Genomic DNA, 18986 nt, shown 5'->3' on the forward strand with positions numbered 1-18986 from the left:
CAGAGATAAGGGTAGAAGGTGGACTGGTGGGCTTTGGGGGGGTGGGAAATTTTTCTTAAAAACCTACCACCACAACCTGCCTCCCCCAAACCCCTCTCCTTACATCACAGCTTCAAATCATCTGACCTCTTTCCAACCTAAATGTTCCAAGGAAAGAACAGGGAGAAGGAAGAGAAAAACGATCCAGGATTTTCATTTTTCTTGATCATTTTTAAAGTGGGATATACGAGTGCAGTTCCAATTTTATCCTTGTTGGCAAAGCTTTAAGTTATTTATGAACTGCCAAATTGTGTGGCAGTAAGAAGCATAAGCAAAAAGCGATAAATAAAATGTATAAATTCATAGTGTGATCATACAAAGTATTTTCTAACTCCTAACACAAAAGTCAATATACATGGGTACTGCTTCTTTATCACTGGATTAAGATATACTGAAAAACAATTTCTTAAGGATCAAAGAAATCCAGAGGAAGAGGTAGAGAGAGTGACAATGTTAAAAATAATAATAATGGGTAAGGCATAAAAATTAAAAGGAAACGATAATAATAAAAGCATAAAAGGAAATGTCAACTAATCAAGTTAGTAAGGAACTTATATCCATATTATATATGAATTATAGGTGTAAAACAAAGCTTTTTACGTATCATTTTCTTATTATGATACTCAGAGACACAACGTTACTATGAGTTAACGTGGTATTTTTCCAATGCATTTCAACAGGTTTATACCAGCCAAATAATTTAATACATAATAGGTATTTTCTTACCATATAATCTACGTTCCAATTAAACATAACCCTTAGAGCTATCTCTGTTTTTTCTTTGTCATACACAAATGCTTTGACTCACAACAGAAATGTGCCAGTTGTTACTTAAGTATATATAAGTTTGTGTACAGCTGGCTCTTTTAGCAATGTCATGATTCATCCATTCATTATTCAGTAAATATTTATTGAGAGCATATTGTGTCTGAGGTACTGTACTTGGTACTGGGGAGATTACAAGAGAAATCAGAAGAAGAAAGAGAAAAACAGAAGAGAAAAACAAATAAGCAAGCAAATAAATATATAAAATAGTTACAGAATGGGAATAATGCTATGAAGGGCAATAAATGCAACAAACATTTGAGATAAAGAGGAAGGTCTCTCTGAGGAGCTGACAAGCAGAGATCTGAAGGACAAGAAGGAGGCAGCCATGTGACAAGCCGGTGGCAAAGCAGTCCAGGCAGAGGGAACACAAGTAGATACACAATGAGCAAGTTTAGGGAATGGAAAGAAAAGGCCAGTGTGGCTGGTGCAGTGTGCATGAGGGAGGGAGGGGAGGGGAGGGTCAGAAAGGTGGTAAAGAAACAGAGTCAGGCAAGCTGACGCTGAGGCCTGCTAAGAGATGCAATGTCTGAAAATAATTATCTGTTCTCCTACAAACACTTAGAAATGAGCGGTTTGCTTTGTCTCTGTTACTTACACCGGATGAGCAGATTTACCCATAACCAAAGGAAGGAGGGAAGGTACAGGGAGTTCGCAGATGACAATGATGGGTTCATCCCAACAGAAGGAATCCTTGATCTGCGCAGCTGTACATCATGAGGAACTTGCAGAACCTTGGAAGCTTATCCATCCCTCTAAAAGCAAGCTGCATAGTCTCCTGTTTTGTGTAAGCATCTCTGTAGGTTTCCAAATCCTCTGGCATTAAAGAAATCTCCCATCCTTAAACCCCATCTATTGGCATCTTCCTCTCAATCACAACCCATTGCTATACTTATGCAGGTGGATGTTAGAAGTGTCTTGATGCAAGGACTTCAGACCTTAATGGCTTAGCTGACTTCAGAGAGACTCTGGGAAATTACAAGGGAAGGTGATAATACTAGAAATGCAAGATTTTAGCTGGATTGTCCTCAGCCAAGACCACAAAAGCTTTATGATGGGAAGTCATTTCAATGCACCATACCCACTGTTCTCTTGACTCCAGGCAGTTTGCCACATTAGATCAAAAAGAAATCACAATCTAAAATGTCCAAACTTCTGCATCCCTGGTTGCATCCTTAGGCTCTAGGTCACATTCACCTGAGGTCCTCTAACCAATGCTGAAACTGGAGACAAGCTGACTGATGGGGAGTGTCCAGATGGTAACAAAAACCAAAACAAGACTGAAACCCGGATCCTGACATCAAAGAAGGAGCGATCTTGATAGTTATATCTGGGATAGTAGAAGACCAAGGACCACCCTGGCCTGTCCCCCGACCTCCCACCAGAACTGCAGTCAACAAATTCCCAGGCAGATCTTGGATAGCTACCAAGGCTTTAGATGTGGGAGGAGGTGACAGATGTGGGAGAAGTGCTTTCACTCTCACTGACCCAGTTCTCCCAATGAACAGAAAGAATAAAAGGAGGGAAGGCAACTCACTGCCAGGGTGGGTGGGGCGCAGGGAGGATGGGGAGTTTTGATACTGCTTCTAGCTGTGGTTGTGGGTCCCTTTGTTTTAATGTGTGTGAGAGCTAATCTCTGTGTTTCTTCATAAAAAATTACAACCTTAGAGCTCTGCAACTTGTGCAAACTAACGGCGTAAATGACGTTCATTGTAAAGCATGAGTTTGTAACCCAGGTCATCCTTAAGGGTCTGGGTAGATAGAATTCAGGGGAGAGAGGAAGTAAGCTTGGCTGGGAAAAAATTACATCTTTATCTTCCTAACACTTAACTAAAATTTTTCATTGTATTCAATTATAAACACAGACAATAAACCACAGAAACAGCTGCAGTCTGTGTGACTCTCAACAGAAAGCGCAGCTATTTCCCCACCGCATGTCACTTGCTGCAGCTATCTGAAAGGAACATTATGCTCATCGTTCCTTTGCATGCCAAGTGCACATTCTCACACTGGTGACCTAAAATCGACACTGCATCTAAGTCTCAAAAGGTTCAGGGTGGAAACAGCAAACGTGTGTAAATAGACATATAAAAATATATCTATAGAAAGAGGGAGAGTAAATGGGGAATGATAAAACAAATGGGATAAAATATGAATAATTGGCAAATCTAGTGAAATGTATTATTGTTGCAATTCTTTAAGTTTGAAATTGAAGTACGTATATTAATTATATTACAAGTTTTTTATTTTGATAACAATATTTCAATATAATTGGTCTCCCATGTAATGCTATGAATTGTATTTTATGCATCTAGAAATGAGTTCATAGACTTTACCAAATCACCAAAGGGATGCAACTTTGGGAGTACAGAGATGAAGAAGCCCTGCTCTAAACCCGATCATAACTGTAGGCTATCTGCTAAAGCCCAGAGGAAGCTCTTCACGTGAGCAGTTTTGTACAGAAGCAGCTCACTCCACTTGAAGGGAGCCTGGGGATTATCATGGGACGGGTCTGTCATAAACTGATCAGATCACTAAAAGCCAGATGGATGCCCCTCCCACTCCTTCATCCCCAACTTACTGGCATATAAAAAAATCCAGAGCCTGACTCAACTGGGGAGGGGGTGGGGAAATAAGAGTAAGTACGATGGAGTTGCTTACTGATCTGATGAGATGGAACCTCAGAATGGAAATTAAACATTTATTTCAATATTAAACTAACTAAAGATGTGCTCCTTCTTTAAACTGCAGGCTGAGGCCATGACTTCTGGGCAGAAAAGAAGTGGCATAGCGTATTCAACCACTCTCCTCTTCACTTAGCAAAAGGTACGGAAACACTGTAGAAGGTGACAGAACACTATCAAAGGCAGAGGGATGGTAACTGAATAGTAATGAGCAGAACATCTTCTGTGCTGAAAATGAGGAACATCAGGCCAGGTACCAGGAGCTCTGGCACGGGAACGAGGAGAGAAGTGAATGACAGCAGTGGGAGCGGGCAGTGGGTGGGATGCCTTGCAGGAGCAGCTGACGCTCTTTGCAGGGCAGGAGAATCAAGAAGAGCCAGGGACATCTTACTCTCAGAAAACAAAGGTGCTCTCACTGCCACCTTGGGGATGGAATTTAAAAGGATAATGAGGTCAGCCTAAGGAACAGGTTCTGGTGGCCAGGCAGAGGCGCTCCGAGCATCAAAAGGAAAACAATGACTACACTTCACTGGAGCGACTCCAAGACACGGTCGAAAGGAGGAATTATAAAAAGTATACTAGAGAAGTCATATCTACTGATATGTCCCGAATTTTTCATAAACACAGAGATGAGGAAAAGACAAATCATTCTGTTGACTGAAAAAAATGAACAACGTGAGAGTTGTGAGTTACGTTTTATTTGGGGCAAAATGAGGACTATAGCCCAGGGAGACAGCATCTCAGACAGCTTGGAGGAAGTGCTCCAAAGAGGTCAGGGGGAAAGGTCAGTATTGTGTATGATTTTAGAGAAGGGAGGACGTGCTGTCAAGCACACATGTTGCCCGAGGCTTGCTGCTCGTCACGAGGAGCAGTTGTCACCACTAACGATTTTAGTGCTTTTCTAGATACGAGGAGATGCAAGAACCTGGGCTCATAAAATCTTCTCCTGAAAATGTCTAACTATCTGAAGGCCTGTTCTGCCAGTTTTTCCCAGAGCACCGAGCACCTCATTCCCGATCTCCGCCCTGAACTCCTTTCAGGCTGTGTTGATGGTCAGTGGCTGCAGTGGCCAGTGACTTAATCCTTGTAGAGGCAGATGGCGAGTACCAATTTTTAGTTGGCAATTCAACTGGTAAAAGAATGTAAAATACGATTTGTTTTGCTGATAAAATACTTTCTCCTCACTGAGTTGATTAGTTATTATAGTAATAGTGATTATAATTTGTTTTGATTTCTCTTAGAGATATAAGAGGTATTTTACGAAGACAAAAGTCTTGCTGAAATGGTACCACAAGAATAATGGCATTCAGTAGTCACCCTCGGGCGGGCCGGAGTTGGAGTCTGTTTAGGATGCTACGCCTAGGACGCTGCTTTGATTCACTCAGAAGCCCTCTGCTGTGTGTGGGTAGTTGTCTGCCAGGTATTTACATCTAGTCAATGGGAGTAAGAGATGCGGGGAGAGAACACCAACACCTCCATCAGAAGGGGCGCCTTTTCCCATCTGAAGGCAGCCTTATTCCAAAGGAGTGGAGCTTCCCCGTGGAGCACTCAGAGCTCTGATGACACTGCAGACACTGCCTTCCTCACCTAATGCATGGTTTCCTTCAGTTTTCAGACTCCTTGCCACCAAACAAACTTTACACTCTGTAACTGTGCCTAATGGCACCTTCCTGTCAATCTTCTCACCACCCCCAGGGGCAGGCACAGCAGTAAACAAGGGCCAGTCCATGCCTGGATCACAAAAAGTAAAGGGCTCAGACTTAACATGTAATGGGAAGCCATTTGGAGGGCTTCAAGCAGGAGTATGACTGGATCTAACTTGTGTTTTTATAACGTCACCCTGGCTGCTGTGAGGACACAGAACTGGAGAGGTAAACTGGAGGCTAGAGGTTGATGTGGTGTCTGCAGCTCACAGAGGTGATGGAGGATAAGGAAGCTTTCTGGATCCAGCAAGATGGTGAACTTGGCTTCCAGTTGTGGACAAAGAACGTAGCCTGCCATTACAGAAAACAAACAATGCGCCCGCCATCAAGCCTTCAGCCAGGCAGCACCCCCACCCGCTGTGTGCCTGAGGGGAATTCAGGACGGAGGGAAACGTGAAAGATTCTGTGCTCAATACTGGCCCTAGATGGTTAAGGTACATACCTAAGGAATAATTTCAGTGAGCCCAGATTCTTGCATCTTCCCCTACATAAAATCATTAACTTGAGATGTCTGTTCTTTGTGATTAGCAGTAATCTATGATGTTCAACTACGTGGCTTTTTTTTCCAACAAAACTCAATATTTCTGGCTCCTCCCTTACCTCTATGGAGCAGTTCCTCAGAGTTATATGAGACGCTGTTTCCTGGGCTACAGTCCTAAGTAAGGTCCCCTGAATAAAACTTAACTCACAACTTTAGGTTGTGTGTTTTTCTTTAGTTGACATGGTGAGCACCTCCCATGACAAACATGTTTAATAAAATATAACAAAAGCTGGGCTTCCCTGGTGACGCAGTGGTTGAGAGTCCGCCTGCTGATGCAGGGGACACGGGTTTGTGCCCCTGTCCAGGAAGATCCCACATGCCGCGGAGCGGCTGGACCCGTGAGCCATGGCCGCTGAGCCTACACGTCTGGAGCCTGTGCTCCGCAACGGGAGAGGCCACAACAGTGAGAGGCCCACGTGCAGCAAAAATAAATAAATAAATAACAAAAGCTACTTTAAAACAAAGTCAAGCGCAGGGACTTCCCTAGTGGTCCAGTGGTAAAGAATCCGCCTTACAATGCAGGGGACACGGCTTCAATCCCTGGTCAGGGAACTAAGATCCCACATGCCGCGGGGCAACTAAGCCCGCGCGCCACAGTTACTGAGCTCGTGTGCCTCAGCTACAGCCCACACGCCACAAACTACAGAGCCCATGCGCCCTGGAGCCTGCATGCCACAACTAGAGAAGAGAAAACCCGCACGCCACGACTAGAGAAGAAGCCCACGCACCTCAATGAGAGATCCTGCATGCCTCAACGAAGATCCCGCGTGCCGCAACTAAGACCCGATGCAGCCAAAAATAAATAAAATAAACAATAAATAAATCTTTTAAAAAAATGAAATAAAACAAAATCAAGCTCTAAAGAAAGTAAAAATAAATAAAGGGAAACCCTTGGGTGCTAGAATTGAAAACAGAACATTCAGCAGAAGCGATAAGCACATAGCTGATGATGTAAAATTCCTGCAGGCACCTCAGGATAGGCTTTTAACACTTGTTCAGTGCAGAAGGTGTGGTTTTGAGTCTCACGTTCTATGGGAGCTAGATTTGAGATCCCTATATAAAGGCAGAACCTTGGAAAGATTGCCTCCTTGTCTATAAGAAAGTCTAGAAAAACTCTGCCCAGCAGCCCATGAAAGCAACAAGAAGCCTGTTTCTGCTTGGGGCTTTGAGTGAGAAATCACAGTCCTAAGACTCTGCCATCCATAGATATATCTGAATTTATACTACCTATGTGCTACAGAAATTCCAAACTAAGGAATCAATATAAAAAACTAGTCCCTAACAGTGAACTCCTAGGGTATCCAAAAGAAGCAAACACAAAAACTGCTCTGTAGAGATAAATTTAGAATCTGAGGTGCTTGGGACTCCCATAGAAAACAATCAATCTGGCTAAAGATAAGCTCACAGTAAAAATGATGAACACATGTTAATCTACAATGTAACATAAGGGGGAGTCTGTGCCACCACAAACAGGAATTAACCCCCAATAAACTGAAATAATAAAAGACTATGAAAGAGACTCTAAAATTATTTCTAAATGAAAGGAAGAAGAGAAAGCAAGATGAACAGGACACTACGAAGAAGAGATGATGGTGGCCAGGAGTAAGTGGCTACAGTGAAGGTGGTGAGACAAAGGGATTCAAGGTATACTTGAAGGAACAGCTCACAGTAACTGCTGATTAGGTGAACCTGGAAGAAAGGAATCCAGAATTCCTAGGCTTTAGCTTAAGCAACTAGGTGGGTGCTCTGCCCTCTACCAAAATGAAAAAGACTAGAGGAGGAAGAGCTTTGCAGAGTGTGGGTGGGTTTGGCATGTAAAGTTGGGATGCCTATTACACATCCAAGTAGAGACGTCAAGAAGGAGGTTGAATATTCAAATCTAGAGCTTAGATGAGAACACAGGGCTAGAGATATTGAATTTAGGCATCACCAACATAGAGGTAATATTTTAAAGCCTTGTCAATTACTATTCATTCTTCAAGATGCAACTTCAGAGTACGTCCTATGAAGCCTTATTTTTTTTTTTTTTTATGTGGTACGCAGGCCTCTCACTGTTGTGGCCTCTCCCGCTGCGGAGCACAGGCTCCGGACACGCAGGCTCAGCGGCCATGGCTCACGGGCCCAGCCACTCCGCGGCGTGTGGGATCTTCCCGGACCGGGGCATGAACCCACGTCCCCTGCATCGGCAGGCAGACTCTCAACCACTGTGCCACCAGGGAAGCCCCCTATGAAGCCTTTTTAAAATGGTCTTTTTTTTTTTTTACATCTTTATTGGAGTATAATTGCTTTACAATGGTGTTGGTTTCTGCTTTATAATAAAGTGAATCAGTTATACATACACATATGTTCCCATATCTCTTCCCTCTTGCGTCTCCCTCCCACCCTCCCTATCCCATCCTTCTAGGTGGTCACAAAGCACCGAGCTGATTTCCCTGTGCCATGCGGCTGCTTCCCACTAGCTATCTGTTTTACGTTTGGTAGTGTATATATGTCCATGCCACTCTCTCACTTTGTCACAGCTTACCCTTCCCCCTCCCCATATCCTCAAGTCCATTCCCTAGTAGGTCTGTGTCTTTATTCCTGTCTTACCCCTAGGTTCTTCACGACATGTTTTTTTTTCTTAGATTCCATATATATGTGTTAGCATATGGTATTTGTCTTTCTCTTTCTGACTTACTTCACTCTGTATGACAGACTCTAGGTCCATCCACCTCACTGCAAATAACTCAATTTCGTTTCTTTTTATGGCTGAGTGATATTCCATTGTATATATGCGCCACATCTTCTTTATCCATTCATCCGATGATGGACACTTAGGTTGTTTCCATCTCCTGGCTACTGTAAATAGAGCTGCAATGAACATTTTGGTACATGACTCTTTTTGAATTATGGTTTAAACAGAGTGATGGGCTCTTAGAGTAACCTGTATCTCTCTTACACACTCTGTGACTTTGTTTATTTACCTGTCTCCCCATTATCCTGAACACCTAGCCCATTGTGTGGCACACAACCAGGAATCAGCATGTTTATTCAGTTCATGGATGAATGACTATTCTGAAGTTCTAAGTGCAAGTCCCTGTCACAATATCTTGGAAAAGTGGGCACTCAAAACTATTTACTGAATGAATAAATGAGCTAACCTTCTGAGCAGCTAGACTTTGACTGCTTTCACTCAGAGCCAAAGATGTAAAATACTGGATACACTCATCTAGGTCTGTTTGAGGTAAAGAAGCCAGCAACTGTCTGAGCTCTTCTTCAACGGAAGAATCCTGAAATAAAGGAAAAGAAATTCTTCATAATTAAACTCCACAATTGAGTATAACAAAAAGTACCCAAAGAATAAAGCCAAAACAAAACAGGAGAGGTAAATCAGTGCTTTTAGTCTTGAAAACAGCCACCACCCTGGTAAGCAGAGAATCATTTAATTTTGAATTCTATACTTTCATGTCTGCTAACTCAATCTGAAAGACCTATTGCAAAGCATAGCTCAAGATTTTCACCTCATAGGCTACTTCACATCTTGACTCAAAATGAATTATTACATTCTTTCTAACTAAAGGTGGCTTTTTAATATGCAGAACTTGTTCCTATCTGATTTTTTCTAATAACTAATATCTAGAATAATTTGTTTTTCTATTTTTCAAAAACGCATTGCAAGTTTTCAGATTTTCATTTTCTATAAAAGTCTGAGAAAAGCGCTCAAGGAACATGCTCTAATATCTATATTAGTAGTTAACAATTAATATCCATGTATATTAGTACATTAATATCTATATGTAGTAGTTCTCCAGAGACTGTTTTGCACCCCAGGAAATATTCAGCAATATCTGAGACATTTTTGGTTGTTACAACTCAGGGGTGCTACTGTCATCCAATGAGTAGATGCCAGGGATGCTGCTACAGTGTACAGAACAGCTTCCAACAACAAAGAATTATTTGGCCCAAAATGTCAGTAGTGTTGAGAAAAACTGTTCTATAGCAACCTTAGAACAAAGGACCAATTTATGGATGCTGATATGCTAAGAAGCCACCCTCTGGTGTATAGAGACTCCCAGCTCCACATAGGGGAAAATAATTTAGGAGAAATAGCACCTCCTGTGGAATCAAGAAATCTTGGAATGGAAACTACAATTGCAGGTTTAAACCCTAGTTTACCTGCCTGTGACAAGTAGCCAACAAACTGCTTTTTGAATGGTTATTTTGCACCCAAAGTGAAGATGATATATTAAACATTTTTTACTCACTGGATTATTTTATTTACTTACTTCTTTTAAAGATGGCAAAGGAGGTGGGCAGAGAAAAAAACGAAGATCACTATCTTTGCTTCGTGCCAGACCAATAAGCGTTCTCAGATCACAGGCTTGAGCAATTATCCTATACTGGTAATCTATTGTAAAAGTATATTGCGAGTACCCAAATTAGCTTATGGCTGTTTCAAAGGTTAAATGAACAACTTAACTTTTAAACGACAAGTTTGTAATTCAAAATTTCCCAGTTTTTCTTCTAACTGCAACTGCATTTACAATACCGTAAGCTAAATATCCAACATTTCCATGACTGATCTCATAATTCTCAACCTATATCTAGATATATCACAAACTAACCTTTTTGAGAAAAATAAACCTCAAATGTGAAAACTGATAGGTCAGAACCAATTTAACTTCTCCTTAAAAAAAAAATTCCATCATCCAAAAGCTATTTTGATCACTACTCAAAAAACCTGAGTTCTGTTTAAATCTGTCATCCTCTGGTACCTACATGGTGCTTTGACATTCCATGAAGCCCATGAATAATCTGAGGTTCCAGACAGTAGTACTTTGTTTTAGCCTTCATGATTTCACCATTCCATTCTTATGTATTGCTATAGACTGAATGTTTGTGTCCCTCCCAAATTCATGTGTTGAAACCTAATCCCCAATGTATTTGGAGGTAGCACTTTTGTGAGGTGATTAGGTCAAGATGGTGGAGCCCTCATGACTGGGATTAGTGCTCTTATAAAAGAGACCCCAGAGAGCTCCCTCAGTCCTCACCAGACACAGAATCTGCTGGCACCCAGATCTTATATTTCCCAGCTTCCAGTAAACTGTGAGAAATAGATTTCTGTTGTTTATAAGCTACCCGGTCTAAGGTATTTTGTTATAGCATCCCAAATGGACTAAGGACATGTATCAAAAAAAAACTGCAGCCACTGAAGGAGACATTTTTTAATAATAGCACTATATAACTTGGGTGAGTTCTTCAGAATCAAGTGGGGAACTTTTAAAAAATCTACATGCCAGGGCTCCAACTTTGATTTTTCTGATACAGTAGAAGTCTGAAATGGAGTCCTGGAAGGCAGATTTTGAAACAGATCAGATTTTTATTCTAAGTCTCCACTCACATTAAATAAGCTTATTTTTACATTACAAATTATTATAGCCACCACTCAATCAAACTAATTAACTTGTATGAAGACAGAGATCTTATTCTGAGACTAAATTTTTCTTTGAAAGCATTCTTTTTTGTTTACCCATTTTTACAAGATGACTCTACTAACAAAGTGTACTTTAGCCCCTGTACTCAGAGCAGATCTGATCTCTTGCTCATGTACTTTTACTGCAGAACTTGCGATTTTAAATACAACTAAATATTTAAAATCTTCCTTAAAAAACAAATATACACACGCAAATTAGGCACATTTGACCAAGTATTAGTATTAAAGCCAAATAGACTGTCAAAGTGAATGCAAATGTAACTTTGATGCAGTCAGCAATTAAAATATATTTTATTAAATAGGAACCAAAAAAAACACAGACACATTAGGCCATAACTATCAGAATCAAGAGTTTCTCCAATCAAGTAAAAGTTCATTCTGGTAGGAAGTTATACAAATATATCTACCTCAGTTTTGAGGGTGTTCTTACCAAACACAATATGACTACCAGGCCAGCAGGTTTTACACTTTCTCTATCACTAGAGTTTCTTTTAAATTTTTTTGAAAATATTTTTTACATATATTAATATTTCCTGAATTATTTTCCTTCCTTAGTATCTCCTTCCCTTCTCTTTTACATCAGAAATCAAGAGCTAGCTGACGGTGTGCCATGTGTTCAGATGGTTTCATTACCATGCCAGTGACGGGTCTCTGCCATTTCCTGCACAGCCTGCAGTCGCGCTGCTCTGTCATCGGACTTACTTTTCCTCAGGAGCAGCCACACAGCACATTCGTGATCTTCTATGTCAATTGTACTAAAGGTGTCTTTGTTAAAAAAAAAAAAAAAAAAGACAATGTGAACAGTTAAAACAACACTTTCATCCTCACGTTTAAGACAGTAATTTATAAATATTTTAAATCTACAATAGGAAAGTTATATCCATCTCCAGGTGTTGATAATGACTGATAGGTTTGTTCTCAGTTCTGTCATATTACTTTGTTTTATTTGTTACATATATTTTGTATGTGCTTTTGTTTTATATATTACGTTGCTTTCACAATGAGATCTTTTTTTTTGGCTCCTTTTCCCTAAAAAACTTTTTATTATGAGAAATATCAAGCATATGGGATAGATTAAAAGAATAATTGACATCCAATTGACATTGACATCCACATGCTTACCACAACTAGATTTAATAAATGTTATTATTTTGCCATATTTGCTTAATCTATATGGACGTGTGTGTATTTTTTTTTTTTTTTTTTTTGCCATGCTGCATGGCTTGTGGGATCTTAATTCCCCAACCAGAGATCGAACCCGGGCCCTCAGCAGTGAAAGCGTGAAGCCCTAACCACTGGACTACCGGGGAATTCCCCAGGATGACTGTGTATTTTTTTCTGAACTATGTGAAAGAAAGGCGCAGAAATAATGACATTCCACCCTTTCATAGTTCAACATGCATCTCCTAAGAATAAGCCTGCATTCTCCTATATAATCACAATGCCATTTTAACACCCCAAAATACTAACAAAAATCTTCCAAATCATCTAAAATTCATTCCAACTCCATATTCAAATTTTTCCAATTGTCTTCAAAATATCTTTAGAGCTGGTTTTTTATAAAGCAGGATTTGATTAAGTCTCTTTAGTATCTTAATTCTAGAAAGTTTTCCCACCTTTTTTTTTCATGATGCCAACTTTTTAAAGAGATCAGGTCAGCTCTTTTATAGCTAGCTTCACAATGCAGATTTGCCTGATTGTGAAATCTACATTTTTGATGCAATATTCTCATTATGAAAAAGTGGGAGTGATTTTCTAACAAATTTTAAATTTTGAAATATTCATCAAGAGTCTCAATATTTATTTACAACTATCTAACAAACAACAATGCATCCATAAAGATAGAAGGAAGAAAACAGTCCAAGGCATCAAGCCCTTAAATATAGCCCAACAGAATAATGTTCCTCAATTTTCCATAGGTATAATAAATGTTAGTATAAGAAACGGGAAAAAAAATCTCAGGTTGATCATCAAATGACTTTCAGATTACTGATAAGGAGTCTCAGTTAAATATGTGATACTTACCAGCAAATGGACCCCGTAATATCCTGGCTGATGTTGCCAATACTTTTCTTACTGCTTTGTGAAGCTCTTTTCTTGCCTGGTAGGTGATTCCTAAAATGATTACAAATTTAAATAAAACCAAGTAGGTACTCTTAATGCTATGTATGCTCCAATACTTCAAAGAAAAAAATGTATAAACTAAACCCCAATTTTTTCAAAAAGAAAATATAAAACAGCATCTTTCTCTTTTTACTGTCATTATTTAAAGCAACTAAAACCATTATGGGAACACAGAACTCTAGATCCCCCAAAAAACACTGCTTTCCTAGTCAGCGAAAAAGTTAAAAACAAATCAAAAGCAAAAACACTAACTAAAACTAACAAAAATCCTCATATACAACATAGGATTAACTACATTCAGGAAAATGTCACTTAAAAATACCACTCTCAAAGTGAAATTTAGAGATACCTTACTAATGAGATTAAGCTTTACTATATAGGTAAATTATATGCTATAAAAATTATCTGTGTAATTGAAATTGTAACACACGATAAAAGCACGTTGAAATAGGAAGGTGAAATAACAATAAACACAAACAGGAGAGAGTGGTGATACATATAGCTGTAGACAGGGGAGCAGCAGAACCTGCCCACTCAGGGAATGTAAAGTGCTCACAGGCATGCTTATTCTGGCTGACAGTGTAGAACAGGCAGCTGTAAATCTAGTGTGATGACTCCCCAAGCTACCCATATCCTGATGAAAAGATACTCCTCTGCCCCCAAATCTCATGTTCACCAAGCAATCGTCTGATTACTAATTGGGTTTCCATGTGACCAAAATATGGAGAAGGGGAGTGTTCTGACTAGTAAAGACAGGTTTTCCAGCCTTAACGACAGATTTTTTCCCTCTGTAAATAAGTTGGTATTCATACTTGTGAATCCATCTCATGAGTTTAGTGTGCATGAATAAATGCCTTAGAGCAAAAATACCTCTGAGCTAAGTGACAAAATCATGTTTTTATGCTTGCTAAACTGAGGACAAGCCTCCAAACCGACAGGTCTCATGAAGGTGAGGAACTCCAAGTTTAGATTAAAAAAGCTGGCTAGGGCTTCCCTAATGGCGCAGTGGTTGAGAGTCTGCCTGCCGATGCAGGGGACACGGGTTCGTGCCCCGGTCTGGGAAGATGCCACATGCCGCAGAGCGGCTGGGCCCGTGAGCCATGGCCACTGGGCCTGCGCGTCCGGAGCCTGTGCTCTGCAATGGGAGAGGCCACAACAGTGAGAGGCCCACGTAACGCAAAAAAAAAAAAAAAAGCTGGCTAGTCTTCACCTGACTTAGTTATAGGAGAGCTGCAAATATGGGTTAAATATGAAAGTCCAAAATTTTATCTTCAATTAATTCTTTAGGAACTTGGTTCTCATAGGGTTTGGTGATTCATAGAGTTAGCTGAACCTATTTTATTAATATTGTGCTTTAAATACTCATTTTTTTATTTTTTATAGTTTTTTTCTTCCAGTTTTCCTGAAATACAATTGACATACAGCTCTGCATAACTTTAAGGTAAACAGCGTAATGATTTGACTTACAAACATCATGAAATGATTACCACAACAAGTTTAGTGAACATCTATCATCTCATATGGATACAAAATCAAAGAAAAAGAAAAAAAATGTTTTCCTTGTAATGAGAACTTCTTAGGATTCACTCTCTTAACAACTTTCATATATAACATACAGCAGTGTTAATTACATTTATATTTATTAATGTTATACATGACATCCTTAGTACTTATTTACCTTATAACTGCAAGTTTGTACATTTTGACCCCCTTCATCCAATTCCCCTTCCCCCACATGCCCCACCTCTGGTAACCACAAACCCGATCCCTGTTTCTATGAGTTTGTTTGTTTTTGAAGTATAATGACCTACAACACTGTGTTAGTTCCTGGTATACAACACAGTGATTCCATATTTCTATACATTTCAAAATGATCACCATGCTCAGTCCAGTTATTATCTGTTACCATACAAAGGTATTGCATAATTATGGACCACATTCCCCACACTTCATACCCATAATTCATTTATTTTGTAACCAGAAGTCTGTACCTCTTAACCGCCCTCACCTATTTCTCTCCTCCCCTCACCCCACCCCTCTGGCAACCACCTCTTTGTTCTCTGTAGAAACGATTCTGTTTCTGTTTTGTTATGTTTATTCATGTTTTATTTTTAGATTCCACATATAAGTGAAATAATACAGCATTTGTCCTTCTCTGACTTATTTCACTTAGCATAATATCCTCTGGGTTTATCCACGTTGTTGCAAATGGCAAGGTTTCATTCCTTTTTATGGCTGAGTAATATTCCATTGTATATATGTACCACATCCTCTTAACCCATTCATCTACTGATGGGCACTTAGGTTGCTTTCATATCTTGACTATTGTAAATAATGCTGCAGTGAATAGAGGGGTGCATAATCTTTTAGAATTGTCTTTGGATAAATACCCAGGAGTGGCATTGCTGGTTCTATTGTAGTTCTATTTTTAATTTTTTAAGGAATCTCAATACTGTTTTCCATAGTGTTTGTACGAATTTACATTCCTAAATACTCATTTTTAAATTCAATAAGTAGCTTCCATTTTTCATGAAGATGGGATTACTTTACCATAAACTTACCGTGATTTTCTCTTTTATCTAAAGAAACTGTGTGCACATATATATATGACTTCATTTTTTCTTTTTCTACCACTTGAGTATCTAATGTCAAAGACTTCTTCAAGGCCAGAACTTCATATGTAATAAATAAAGAACCTCTTAAAAAGAAACAAAAAATTCATCATAAATATATGATCTAAATATAACACAGGAGCCACTCTTTTTTTAATTAAGCTTTTTGTAGAACTTTTTCTTTCTTTTTTATTGGGAAACACAACGTATACACAGTAATGTGCATATAACACACATTATACATATATATGTATAAATGTATACACACATTTCAGCTTACAAATAATAATAAATAGCTGCAATACCATACCCAGGCAAAAAAAACATTAACAGTACCTAGAAGCCCACAGCGCATCCCTCTCTGATCCTGACCCACTCTCTCATCTCTATAGCTGACTATTATTCTGGGTCTTATTATAGTAATATCCTTGCTATTCTTTACGGTTCACCACCTAAACATGAACCTTTAAACAACGGGGCTTAGTTTTGTCTATCTGTGAACTTCACAGGAATGAAATCACACTGTATGTACTCTTTAGTTCACCTTCTGTTTGTGAGATTCATCCATGTTGTTACATGTATCTGGAGTTCATGCATTTATATTTTCACATGGTATGTGATTCATCCATTGTATAGCTATACTACAACTTATTTATCCATTCTACCACAGATGGGCAATTTAGGGAATTTCTATCGATAGCTTGAGTCTATTACAAATAATACTGTTACACATTGTATACATCTACACTGTATGCATGTGTATATGTTCCTCTAGGATACATATCTAGAAGTAAAACTGCAGACTTTCTGAAAGTATATATATTGTTCAACTTTACTAGATAGTGCCAAACTGTTTTTTTCCAAAGATTAGCCAATTTGTACTCTTTATCACCAGCATATGAAAATTTCTCCTCTCCTAAGAGTTATACCTAAAATCAAATATTAAAAGTGAAATACAGGGGACGTAGTGGTGTCTCAGTGGTTAAGAATCCACCTGCCAATGCAGGGGACACGGGTTCGAACCCTGGTCTGGGAAGATCCCACATACCACGGGGCAAGTAAGCCCGTGCGCCACAACTACTGAGCCTGCGCTCTAGAGCCCGCGAGCCACAGCTACTGAAGGCTGTGTGCCTAAAGCCCATGCTCCACAACAGGAGAAGCCACTGCAATGAGAAGCCCCGCGCACCACAAGGAAGAGTAGCCCCCGCTCGCCGCAACTAGAGAAAGCCCACGCACAGTAAAGAAGACCCAACGCAGCCAAAAATAAATAAATAAATATTTTTTTTTTTAAAAGTGAAATACAGGGAATTCCTGTATTACTGCACTGTAATTCCATGCAGTGGTTAGTCCTCACTTTCACTGCCGAGGGCCCGCGTTCAATCCTGTTTGGGGAATTAAAATCCTGTTAGCTGCACGGTGCAGCCAAAAAAAAAAAAGAAAACTGGAAAGAAAAAAAAAAGTGAAATACAATGTTGTGTCTCCTAAAATGAAGGATTTTCCCCTAATCAGATTGACCTACACTAAATCCAGACACAAAGGCTGCACTCTGTCTGGATTCACAACTTAGAAACACACAGTTTTATCAAGTCTTTTTCTGAGCCTCCCACCCTAAAGCAAAAGCAAGTAAGACAGAAAGGCCAGACACTGGCCAGTACCAGAAGAATAGAGAGAAAGCTCTCAAGAATCATCACCTCTCCTGGGGAATCTATCTGAGCAGCCAAAAAGAACAAATCTATTCAGTATTTTTATCATGCTTTCCATGAAAGACAAAACTCTTTTCCAGAAATTGTGATTAATTTTCACTATATTCCTGAATATAACTGTGATATAAACAAAGAAATTGCACTATAGAAAAGAATATACATTTATCTTTTGCCTGGAATGAGTCAAAAGAAAAAATCATCTAAATATGTTTTGTCTTACCTTACAATGTCATGGAGAAATGTACGTATTTGGATAAAATGCCAAATATATTTCCTTTATCATTTTAGCATCTAAGAGTTGATTTTATATTTATACTAATGAAAAAGAATATTATTAACAAAAACACTAGAACAGTATTAGACATAAACTTAACATATATATCCTCCGCCTCCCCAAAAAAAGGAAAGAAAAGAGAATGAAAAATAACGATTTTGGGGAAGACAGTCACTCCAGTCATTAAGCATGTGCCTCTGAAACAGCATGAGATGAGAGTGTCAATCTATTGGTTTTCTCAGTCAATCTCAATTTCCTTTCATAAGAGCTTTATGGTGACTTAAAGGATGTTCAAAAGTAATTCTGACTATAGTTGATTTTTACCTTCTTCACCCTCTTTATAACCTAACACAAGATGTGATTTTAGGTGTGTGAAAGCTAATTAGTGAGTGCCTGCTCTGTACATGCCAAGTGCTTCCCTCAGAGAAACAGTGCCAGATGGGCAGAATCCCCATCGTACACCTCGATCCAAGAGAAAACACTCCTCAGGAGTTAGAGTAACCGGATCAAGACAACACTGAAGTGGTAGAACCAGTGATTAACCAGGGATGAATCCACATGTTTATAGATTCCAAAATCTGTACCCTTTCAGTGCCCCACGCTACTTGTAAATCACTTCCACTGAGATTTCAAACAGTAGTATCATAAAGCCAGTTAATATTTCACAGTTGACACTTACCCTAAAATAAGTGATCCAGTAAACTTTATTATATTTCCTTCAAAAAGAAAGGGGAAAAAAAGTTAATGTGATGAATATCAATTGGAAAAATTGATATCTTTCCGTTAATATAATCATTTACTATAAACACATGGCTTCCTATTCCCAGATACAAAAAATGAACCAATAAGCACTGAGTCCAAAATATAATCTATATTTCATACTAATTCTCCCCTTCCTCCACCTCTTCTTATTCTGCCATCCTCCACACTAAATCAGTAAGAAACCCTCGTTTTGCTGCACTACTGATACTGCCAGGCCTAAAGTGCTTTCACTGAATGCAATGTCCA

General features: G+C 39.2%; 1 protein-coding gene across 2 annotated transcripts in view; it reads right to left on the reverse strand.

Moving 5' to 3' along the window:
- Positions 1 to 18986, reverse strand: part of SERAC1 (serine active site containing 1) — an 89090-nt gene that overhangs the window by 25084 nt on the left and 45020 nt on the right. For both annotated transcript variants that reach the window (XM_079939359.1, XM_079939358.1), the window contains exons 3-8: positions 18658 to 18694; positions 15951 to 16087; positions 13291 to 13380; positions 11899 to 12030; positions 10058 to 10179; positions 8933 to 9061 (exon numbers count right to left, since the gene is read on the reverse strand). In XM_079939359.1, coding sequence (XP_079795485.1) covers positions 8933 to 9061; positions 10058 to 10179; positions 11899 to 12030; positions 13291 to 13380; positions 15951 to 16087; positions 18658 to 18694 — 647 coding nt within the window. The remainder of the gene's footprint in view (positions 1 to 8932; positions 9062 to 10057; positions 10180 to 11898; positions 12031 to 13290; positions 13381 to 15950; positions 16088 to 18657; positions 18695 to 18986) is intronic.

This window comes from Stenella coeruleoalba (genome assembly GCF_951394435.1).
Source record: "Stenella coeruleoalba genome assembly, chromosome: 12".
Classification (NCBI taxonomy): Eukaryota; Metazoa; Chordata; class Mammalia; order Artiodactyla; family Delphinidae; genus Stenella; species Stenella coeruleoalba.